Below are 11,592 nucleotides of genomic sequence, written 5' to 3' on the forward strand. Positions count from 1 at the left end.
TCCCCCCAGGGTATCAAATAATTAGAACCCCCTCCCCCTGCCCCCACCCCCCACCCCCGCAAAATAAACAGGGTATCAAATAATTAACCAACAACAACTTATTCTTAACCATCTCCATTTAAAAGGTCAGGAACAAGGGAAACTGATACATAAGTTGACAAACTAGCACTAGATGCAAAAAAAACAGGTTCCATCAGCATATACAGAATTTGAAAATCCAAAGAACAAAATTAAAACAAGAAGGCAAACACCAATTTAGACAAGGATCCAACTCTCAGCATCTGCTGCTCGTAGCAAAGAACAGCATGGTTCATGTCCCGTAACAAAATATTGAGACAAATATTTGGCCTCAATAATTATATGGTAGCAATAATGTAAAACTGAAAACTTTTGAACCCAAGAACTGGTCAACCAAAGTATAATTGAGCTGCAGAAACTCAAATTTATCAAGCCCATATTCAATAATAATATCTATTCCTCTAAATCAACTTCTTGCAGCTAACAACTACCTAAGCACCAACAAGTTCAGTCTCTACTTCAGCAGGCACCTCATCAGCTGGCCTATCAACCTTGACTCCAACATCCTCGGAATAATCTCCATGTACCTACACGTTTAATTAAAAAAAAAAAATTAAGTACAAAACAATAAAAAACATAATAAAAGAGGACAAGGGAAGAAGATTACCTCCATAAGCTTTCCAAGGTCAAATTTTGGAGCCTTCAAAATTTTAACTTTTCTGATGAATACATTTTGAAGAGGATAAATTGAGGAAGTAGCTTTTTCAATCTCCTTTCCAATCACCTCGGGAATAAATTTTGCCACTAGCTCTTTCAGATCACATGAAACAGCTTCACGTACCATGATCTCTCTCATTTTCCTACGAATCTGACAACAGAAGTAAACAAATCATTTCATTCTGAAATTGAAAACAAATGCAGAATATGTTAACTAACAACAATGTATATATTCAATAGCATTCAACTGTTCTATATAACCTGTCTTATTTGACTCGTTTGGGCATAGCATGTTCGCTTGACTTGATTGGGCCTCCTCTTTGTGAATCCAATGCAGAACATACGCAAACCATAGTTATCTGTTGTCTTAACATCCACATGAGCTTCAATCAAAGTCTGCCACTTGCGGACCAAGGATCTAAGCTTATCAGTGGTGAAATCCATTCCCTGCAAATGGGTAAATAAAACTCATGTTAGACTATTCTATTCTTTATTTACTTAGCGGTAATTTACAGAACACAAAAAATAGAACTGTAAACATGAACGTCTTACCCAGAAGTTAGTGAGGACATTCCTTCCTTGAACATCCTCTGCACGAAGCTTGATCTTTCTGTAAGCCTGATCTTCATCATTCTGAAGATCAGCTAGTGAAACCTCAAACACACGATGCTTAAGCCCTTCAGATGCAATCTATGTAAAAAAGAAACAATAATGTTAAAAAAGGAAGCAGAGAAGAACGCAAGTAAGCTACCATGGTGCTTGATTGGAGAAAAAATCCCAAATGCACCTTTTCCTCTAAACTCAGTGATAACAATTTTCAGACACATCACCCTCATTTTATTCATTGCAAATTTTAGAATCCAGAAATATGGGGATTTTTGTAGTTTGCAGATGTACAAGATTACAGATAAAACAATATTATGTATAATACTATGTATAACCATGAAAAGCATCGTTCAAAGCTTACACTCCCACTAACCCCAGATATCAGCAAACTGTCTAGACACAAATATAATTACAATAATATCCAATAAACATCAGAATTAGAATTTGTCTTTGCCATATGCTTCCTACCACTGCAATTTTTTCTTGATGGCCCAAGTTTTTCATTTAACATGATCATGGGCATTGATAATCCATCCAACACTTTTAAAAGCTAATCAGGATGTGTGCCAGTTCATTAACAAAATCAAGAGTGCCCAGGGGAAAAAGCATTTCAATGAAATGAAGTGATATCGAACAACGCTGTCATTATTTGAAATTCAAACATTCTACTATCTCGAGAATAATTCATTATCAATGTCCCTTTGTCCTTGAGTGAAAAAACAAGTATCTTGAAAATAAAGTTTTAAAAATAAAGATTGGGATTACCATACCTTCGTACCCTGAGTACGTGTAACAAGGGTCTTTCCAACTGTCCTTGTATTAAAAGTAGAAGGAGCTTTCACATCATACCAATCTTTCTTTGAGAAGGGGTCTACACTGCACCACATAAAAATGGATATACGTTATACGTTATGTCTTAACGGAAAAACTATTTCAATATATTGAAATTGTTGATCGAAACAAATTAACATATGCAAATCTGAACCAACGAGTTGAATAGTCCAATCATTCTAACACTTGACAGAAAATCTCGAAAATTATAATGCTCCAATTTCAACCAAAAGACGAACGGTGAAATCTCAAATTACTCTCGTACGTGGGTATATGCATTAGCCTTCAAAGAATCATTGTGTTGTAAACACTAAGGTCCATCTTCAGACAACCTATAACTCAATATAAGCATAGTTTTAAAAACCAGAACCAGGTTTTGAACCAGCCACCTATCTAATCAGGGTTTGAACCCGAATCAGATCAATTTGGATCAACCCGCATTCAATGAACCGGATTGGAGAAAAAAAAAAAAAAAAAACATAAAATAATCAACTTTTAATGAAAAAATATTTTAATATCTCAAACCATGATTCCAAACCATTAGAGACAAAATATGCAAAGTTTGCTCATCTATATAGTATATACCATATAAGGGTACATGTATCAAAATGGCATAGAGTGCAATGCATATCAACAACAAAACACATAATCAACGAGGCACATAATCAACGAGGCTCTAAGCGGCCTCTAGAATCCAAAAACAATGCTACAATTTATTGGGCCACTGGATTACTAAAAATCATTTATCAACATTAACACTCATCACTGATTCACCACTACTAGAAATGGGATCATCAACAAGAGCTACATAAACATCATCTAGCTCAAAGTCTTCAGACTTGGATTCCTCAACCTTTTAATATGGTAGAAATGAAAAAGCATAGCATGCCTAACTAGAGATTTTGGTTTGAGTGAAAGGTTCATCTCCTCAAACTTACAAAATGGTAGAAAAAGCCTAGTATGCCTAACCAATTATTTTGCTTTGAGTGAAGGGTATATTTTTGTTAAGGCCATGGCAGAGTTCAACAATTAATGCCACCAACATCAGAGGAGTTCAACAATCAATACCATCAACATCAAAATACATAAAGGGATTCATGCACTTGATCAAATGTCAATCGCATACCCTCATACATGAAAAAATCAAATGGAAATGTTGCAATCCCCAAAATCCTGAAATCTGTTAAATCTACGGGATTTTGAGTGGGATCTAAAATTCTACTTTGACCATATGAAATCCAATGAGGTTGGAACCACTCTCAAACATCCTAAAACAGTTAATAGTAATTATCAAATAAAATTTTCGGAATAATCACATCATTGTTTCGGAGTCAACCTTTCGAACCATCTATTGTGGTTCATCTCAGGACAAGGATGAAAAACCAGATCTGAAATTAGGTATAAATAGCAGAGATGCCCCATGTGCCAAAAGTATCCATTAGAAATTTAGTTGAGTAAAATAAATAATTTTAGTTATAAGAAGAACATTATAGATTAGTTAGGTCAAAATAATCCTAAAAAATAAATTAGTTGGGAAGGATATTAAATACTAATATAAAAATAATAGAATAATTATTAATATTAAACATAGATGACTGTTTAAAAAAATAGTAAAATAAATAAATGAATACATAAATAAATAAATAAATAAGTAAAATAATTTAAAATATATATATATAATAGTGTTAATAATAATCAATCAACAAAAGTTATATATATATATATATGAAAAATAAAATGAAAATAAAAACAAACACAATGAGGAATTAAAAACATAGAAGTTAAGAAGAACGGGCAGGAACCCAACTCCTACTTAAGGTCCAGCCATCATCCCTATTGAGATTCCTCAGATGCTTTTCAATTTCAATGGCCTCACGTAACTTCCTATGATGAAAGTGATCAATCCTAGTGATGACCTGGGAGTTCTCAATGCAGACATGATGCAAAGTTTTCTCTGCATGCTCAGCAATAGTTGAGGAATGGGAACTCTCAATGCAGACATGATGCAAAGTTTTCTCTGCATGCTCAGCAATAGTTGAGGAATGGGAACGCCTATGCTTGAGGTCAGCAGCATGTTCCTGAATACAAAGATTAATGGAGCGACCTGTTTCCCCAATGTAGGGAATCCCACAAGAGCAAGGGATTGAATAAACCCCTTTCATGTCTTTAGGGTTAACAGGGTCCTTAACAGATCTAAGGGAGCTTCTGATGGTATTAAGGGGGTTAAAGGTAGCCACGACTTTATGCTTTTTAAGGATGTGAGCAATCTTGTCTGTGGTTCCCTGGATAAAAGGAAGTTTAACCATGTGAACCGGATCATCCATACCTTTTTTAACCCTGGGAGCCTTACTGGCTCTTTGAAAAGCCTTAAGACCTTGAAAATTGCTATAACCATTCTTTCTAAAAACTCTCAAAAGATGAGATTTTTCCTCGTCGAGGTGACTAACATCCGAAATTCTTAAGGCACAAGTGGCTAGAGTGTTAAGAACTCCAATCTTCTAGGCCATTAAGTGGTGGGATCTCGCAAGAAGATATTGCTCCGTGTGAGTTAAAATTCAAATAGTAGGGTTGAGTTAGGTTTTTTGTTTAGGTTTAGGTGATTTTGGAAGGGAAGGGTTGGTTTTATAGCCAAGGGAGACTGTTTTTGGAGGAAAACAACCACAGGTTTCCTCCAAAATCACCTGAAAACCCACCACTAGGGGTTCTGATGACCAGGATGCTTACGGTTGGAAATGGCCAGTTAGGGCCAGTTTGCATTGATTAGGCCAGTTTTGTAACTAATCAATACAAACCGGCCCTCCAACCAGATTTTTGTACCAGTTCATGACCTGGCCCTATTTGACAGGCCGGTTTAATCGATTACTGATTCAGACTGACCAGTTTTAACTTTTTAAAGCTATGCTTATAAGGGTAGCTACACAGAAATCCATGTATAAAGGTAAACAAGAGACGTTTGTGTTAAATTAGCTAGCTTTCCAAAATATTCATCATAAACCTCACTAAAGCAGTCTTTCCTTTAGGTTTAAGACATGTGCTTCTGTTCTTAAATAACTTCAGGAAATGCTTTGAGAAATTAGTGACTTGTGTCGTTTATTGATTGACATCCCCAATCTGTTCGCGGTTACATGCATGCCTTCCTCTGTTCATTCACTATTTTCTAGAGCCCAGTTTACAAGTCATACAACTTGTCCCCACTTTTTTGCCCTATAATGCCCCCATAGCCTTGAGGACAGTCCAGTAACAAAAACCCTATCTATCTATTTTTCCCATTACACTGGCACCTAACTCGGACCTCTTTTAACACGGTATTGTGTAAATTTTAGTTTGTACTTACTGCTATTTATCGCAATCAGGTCCAATAGACTATCCACTGTAAGTATGGCGGTAAAATTCAGCTAAAATTTCTACTTCAAGCAACTCCGAACAATCTGACGGCTTCATGCAGTAACTAATGAACAAAATAACAATATAAACACTTCAAATAAGGAGATGGATCAAAAAGCATTCAGTTGAGGCCTTCCTACCCTATTTGCTAGAATGTGATTCTCTTAACACTAAATAAAACAAACTTTCAGAACTTAAACAGTATTTATCATTAAATAAAATCAATGGGAGAGAAGCATCCGTTCCTCATTCAAATGAAGATACTATAAATATAAGATCTAAACAGAGCAACCATAAGCTATGGTATCTTAATGAATGCTAATTTCCACGAACACATCAGATAGTGAAAACGTTTTACTAAGCCACCTGCTAGCTGTGAAATTAAAATCCGTGCATCTAAAAATTCTTCAAAACGAAGGCCGAGGAGAAGCTAATCTAAAAGGCCAGCCATCGACAGAAGCAACAAGGGGCATCAGCAATTTCAGAATTTCTACTGGCTGATAATGTAAAAAAAAACCAGTTTAACCGTAAACTTGTTTTATAAATCATATTTTGTCGGCGACGCATCTCGAAAGAGCGACCAGAAAGAGGCAAGATTGTCGTTAACAGAAAGAAATCTCATATTGAACCTAACAATCAGTCCACAAAAACGAATTTATTGTGCTTGAGAAATTTTACTTACGCCTTTTTCTTGCCTCCCTTCTTTCCCTTGGATATGCGTTTGTTCTTCCTGCATTAGCCAAATAACCCGATTAGCATCTGCAACACAGGATTGACAGAAATAAAAGCAATACAGAAAAGCACAGGAAACCATTGAACTAAGATTTTACCCGACGGCCATTGTTCTCGCACAAGCAGCTCAGAGAACAACCGCACCCTCAAAAACCCTTCTATATCAGAACCCTAACATTTTCTTTCTGATTTGGTTTACGAAGGATAGCAATAGGTATATAGGTTATTAGTGTCATGTAATTAGTTATTGATATTAATATAATTAATATCTTTCGAAATTGTTGCATGCCAAAGTTTAAGTCAATTGTAATATCATTGGGTTTTTAACAAAATAGGATTTCATTGTTGAGTTAGTGAGGAAGTTTAGTTTGAAAATCTAAGCTTAATTCATTTTTGAGGTTTGCAATTAAAATTGATGGGAAATTTATAAATTTTTATGATGTGTAAATAGTTATGGTTATTTCATTAGAATAATTTATAGGCTATTAGTGTCATGTAATTAATTATTGATATTAATATAATTACGTTGTAAGGTGTTCCCTCTGAGAAAGAAATCCCTAAAATGTCACGTGCGCGATCCTGAGTCATTGATTCTATGTTAGACAATTGGGGTGTTTTCCGGCATTGGTTTAATATGTTTTTTTTTCAAGGAAAAATTTCTTTTTTCTTTTTCCAAAAGAAAAAGAGCGCAGGGTGCGGGTGCTGAGGAGGGCGACGGGCCTGTCATTGCCAGTTGTCATAGCTGATAGCCGATGCCAAGTTCAATGGATTCTTGGTTGTTTGCGAACCGATGGAGGATGTCTATGGGTTGTGAAAGGCTAGGCCTCCTGGCGATGAGACTCTTGGCAATGACTGACAATGATGGGCTATCGGAGAAGAGAGAAGGGTTTCGACGAGGGCCGCAGAGCACGAAACGTGTCTTTCTTCGCTACATGAGGGCCACGTAGGCCGTTTTTTCTTGCATCTGATGACATTTGTTTGCAATGGACAGTAACCCTTCCTCGCCAATTCTTTTGGACTTGCCACTATCAAGGTGCACCTTTCTCAATTTCCTACATGCATTTGCAACTGCATAAATACCTTGATCAGGACAATCAGACACCCTACTCATATAAAATACTTCCAGCTTTGAGCACTTTGAAACAGCCATCAAACCTCTATCACCTAAATGCATGTTTTCAATTTGCAATTCCATCAGTTGTTGCAAGTTTCTAGTGCTGCCCGTTATAAAGATCTTTAAGGCACAATCTCTGTAGGTTACCTTGCCCTGGCCCTATCTCCTATCTTGTGCTCCCAAAAAGTATCTTACTAATGTGAAGATAATAATTTTCTTTTTTGTGTTAGATTTTATTTTTCCTGATCTTGATGTGTTTCTACAAAGGGTCTTTATCTCGAGCTCTCAGAGCATATTGTATTTTGATTTGATTTTTCCTAATCTTGATATTTTTCTGCAAAAGGCCTTTATCTTGATCATTGATCTACTTTTATGCTTTTGTAAAAGACTAGTGTTCGGACTCTCCTCAATGGTGAATCCAATTGGTGATCGAAGGGTTATATCATATATGAATGATGTCCAGGACGATTTTGTTTACATTTATTCTGATCTATGTGTCGTAATGTTAGAAGCTTGAATAAAACCGTTCAATAACACCATCTGTGGATTTGAACATTTTGGAAACCCGGAGCAGTATCAAGTTTCAATTATCACTCTCATTAACAAGATTGTATTTTCTTCTCTGCTTCCTATTTTTCTAATTTATATGGTCTTATGTTTCAGGCACTTGCAGGAAGTAATGAAATTGCTGGAGTCTTTTATAAAGCCAATGAATATGCTTTGCTGAATCCAAACTTTCTTGGGTGTGTTGAGAATGCTTTGGGCATACGAGAATGGCTGGAATCTAATGGTCACCAGTACATTGTGGCAGATGACAAGGAAGGTCCTGACTGTGGTAAGTTGGGTCATGCAATGATTTCCTTTGTTATGTAGTTAGTACTCCTGCAAAATAAAATTAATGTGTCTTTTTGAAGTTCTTAATTTAACATGATCATATGGCAGGGGATAACTTAAATTATCTGTAGTTTCAGAACATAGAAGGGAAAGTTTCCAGTGTTGCCAGGATTGTGGCTTGAACCCGCCATTAACCAAGTTTGAAATGAGTCGTCAGGCAAATGTGTTTTTCCAACTTGTCCGAGTCAAACTTGGTTGTTGACAGAGTTTGATTTTTCAACTTGTCCAAGTCAAACTTGTTTGTTGACAGAGTTTGACAGAGTTTGTTGCGAGTTTGACCTCTGAGTATGAGTATGACTTAGTTGACTGAATCAAACTTGTCTAATAAGGCCTATAAAAACCCTCATGCAGCCCAATTTAGGTTATTTTTACCTCTGCTAGGTTCATTGCTTCTCTACTGGGTGATTAATTTCTGTGAAACAGCCTGAAGGGAGGTCATGTTGTCGCACCCAGGACACTGACCAATGCTTATATATTTTCGTCAAAATATGTGTATATCTTTATCTTTTTTACCCTCCAATTTTGTTCTAAATTTTTTCCCTCTCCTTGTCCAAAAGTTGGGGCTTCTGCCTCCTCGAATTTTCCTTGATTATGCATCTGCTAACGCTTGAAGGAAGTTGTGCTAAACTCCACCTCTTTAAATTGTTAGAAGCCCAAATGCCATGTTTCTTTTTGTATCCATGTATACCACTAGGCTATATGTTCTCTGTGTTGGTGAAGTGATAACATGGAATTTAAATTCCCTACTAGGCTACATGTACTGTGCTGTCGAATTGGCCCCGTGAAACTTGAAATCATGATAACTGATTTGGAATTGCGATTTTTTTATTCTATATGCTAACACTAGAGTGCTAGGACACACTCATCAAGCTATGTACACCAGACTTAATAAATGAATAAATTGTGGTCTAATTGTTAGCAGGTCTCATTTATCTAACTATAGTTACTAGCCATCAAAAGCACAGAATAAGATTTAGAGCTAATGCTAAATGTGTATCAACAGGGTTTTGCTTGGTAGAGTTTCTTTGATTGGACAGGGCACCATCTATAAAAGCCCTTGCTGATTCTTGTATTGTAGAATCTTACTGAAAATTTATGAAAAACAGTTCCCCTAGAAACCTGGGACGACCTTCTAACTCAACTAATATGTCTTTGACTTGGGAGGTATAATTCATATTGTTCATGATTTTATTTTACAAACTTATTATGAAGAGCCCAATCGACTTTTGTATGTATTGTTGATTGAGAAACAATGCCTTACGAGACCTCCAATACTCAAAATTACAAAGACAACAAAAACACCCAAACATTAATAAAATAGTATTGTATGCTTTAATGATAATTGCTCTCATTCATCACTGGATGAGTTTCTGAATTTCTCATTTGTATCCATTGAGTATGCAATGCCACCATCTAAGGAATCATCCAAGCCGCTTTCTAAGTCTTTCAAGAGCATCTTGAAATTTAATAGTCAATTTTTTGCAACTCGATAGGGCATAACTTTTTGTCAGTAGTTGCAATTTGTATTCCTCCAAATGCTTCTAGGAATTCCAATTGAATATTGAATAAAAAACCAGCAGAAAGGATTATATTAGGTTTTTTTCCCGCAGAGACTATTAATTTCCATAGCACTGTACAGATTATGTTGGTTACTCACACAACAATGTTAAATACAGATACTTTGCATCACTTCCTAAAAAAAGCCTTGGCCTACTTTGTTTTGTCTCTGGGCGATTCAACTTTCAGGGACATTTCTGGACGTTTCTGAACTACTTCATCTCCGGTAACAGCCTTAATCTCCTTTCTGAGTTTTTGTTTAATTTCTATTTCATCCATGGACCATGATAGAAAATGCTCTGCCATCAATTGTACATTAGCCACATAGCAAATACAAAGTCTTATAAATTTGATTCAAAATTATTTCCCAATTGAATTAATTCAGTTATGTATATGCTTTCTTGATAATTTAAACTTTATTCCCGTGTGTTAAACTAATGCAGAGTGCTGACATCGTGATTGTCTTGTTTCTAGTGAACAAACTCTAGAATCTGACTTGTAGTTGTTATATATGTGATGGCAAGCTATCTTATTATAGTGGAATACCTTATATGAATGATATGATCAAAATCAAACAGTTGACTTTGCTCATGTCCATCAAAAATCAGTTGATAGTTTTCATTTAAAAATATTTCTGCATTGTTCACTCTTTGTATGCATTTATTTGGAAATAGTCAACTATGCACATCATATAAACATTCACTCCATTACCTTGAGATAAACAAAATCCATTACAAGAAACACTTAACTATAACAAGCTATACAATTTTATTTGCTAGGACACCCACATTAGCTTACTTTATTCATGTTTGATTGGCAATTTAACTTTAGTGCTGTCAGAGGATGCTGTCTATTCTGCTAAAACAAAACCACCAACCAGACATTGCTTTTTTCTCCTTGTTTGAATCAATTTTTGTATCCACTTTCCACTGTCGAGGATTTGGCAAAAGGATCTTGATGTTCTGTGATCTTATCTAAATCAAATGGCACTGGAAAATATTGTCTACTATACATCTGCATGATTTTCTACAACAACTTAGATTTGTACATTGATTTATCATGATTCAGTGGCTTGCTTCTAACCCAAACGTTACATTGGAATGTCATGATGTCATCCTTGATTGGTTGGAGAATTGGCATTGCCAAAGCACATTCAGTGGACACCACATCGAGCTGGGATATGTCCGAGGGTAATGTCGGTTGATGGTTGATTGAAATGCATAAATTAGAAGTATATTCCCTTAGCCTGATAAGGATTTTTAGAAGAATAAAGTAGAATTGTGTTCTCATTAATCTCTTTCATAGCTACTTCAGATTTTTTAAAAGCATAATCCTTCATTTAGTATCATGATAAGATCCTTTTCTAAGGTTAGCTATGAACTGGTGAGAGTTTACCATAACTAGCCTAGGGTTGATTTTCGTGCATTCTTGTCTGGTTTCTACTTGAGAATCCTTCACGCAACACATCCCCACTCCCATGCAAGGGCAAAAATTGGGTAGTTTCTGTCCCCAGGAAAAAGAAAATAAACATTCACTCCATTACCTTGAGATTAACAAAACCCATCACAAGAAACACTTAACTATAACAAGCTATACATTTTTATTTGCTAGGACACCCACATTAGCTTACTTTATTCCTGTTGGTAAACTGGCAATGCCTGAAACAAAATTAAATTCCATAATAGATATGTATCTTAGAGCTTCCTTGCAATGCCCGAAACAAAATAAAATTCCAGAAT

The 11,592-nt window shown here is 35.8% G+C and overlaps 1 protein-coding gene across 1 annotated transcript; it reads right to left on the reverse strand.

The window, feature by feature from the left end:
* Positions 1-230: 230 nt before the first annotated feature.
* LOC149179502 (small ribosomal subunit protein eS1) lies at positions 231-6,521 on the reverse strand. The gene is made up of 7 exons (XM_089420685.1): positions 6,387-6,521; positions 6,239-6,286; positions 2,112-2,217; positions 1,288-1,425; positions 997-1,182; positions 686-886; positions 231-605 (listed from the first exon to the last, which is right to left on the reverse strand). Exons 1-7 carry the CDS (start codon positions 6,395-6,397, stop codon positions 510-512), a joined length of 786 nt encoding a protein of 261 aa, XP_089276811.1. The 5' UTR covers positions 6,398-6,521; the 3' UTR covers positions 231-509.
* Positions 6,522-11,592: the final 5,071 nt, after the last annotated feature.

This window comes from Pinus tabuliformis, chromosome 4_1, assembly GCF_031772625.1.
Source record: "Pinus tabuliformis cultivar Carrire ecotype Pingquan chromosome 4_1, CPIR1, whole genome shotgun sequence".
Lineage (NCBI taxonomy): Eukaryota > Viridiplantae > Streptophyta > Pinopsida > Pinales > Pinaceae > Pinus > Pinus tabuliformis.

Excerpts from the sequence above, each read along its gene's own strand:
- LOC149179502 (XM_089420685.1), bottom strand. Across the intron at positions 887-996 it reads AAACGAGTCAAATAAGACAG|ATTCGTAGGAAAATGAGAGA; the intron begins GTTATATAGAAC and ends TTCTGTTGTCAG. Across the intron at positions 606-685 it reads ACCTTGGAAAGCTTATGGAG|GTACATGGAGATTATTCCGA; the intron begins GTAATCTTCTTC and ends TTAAACGTGTAG.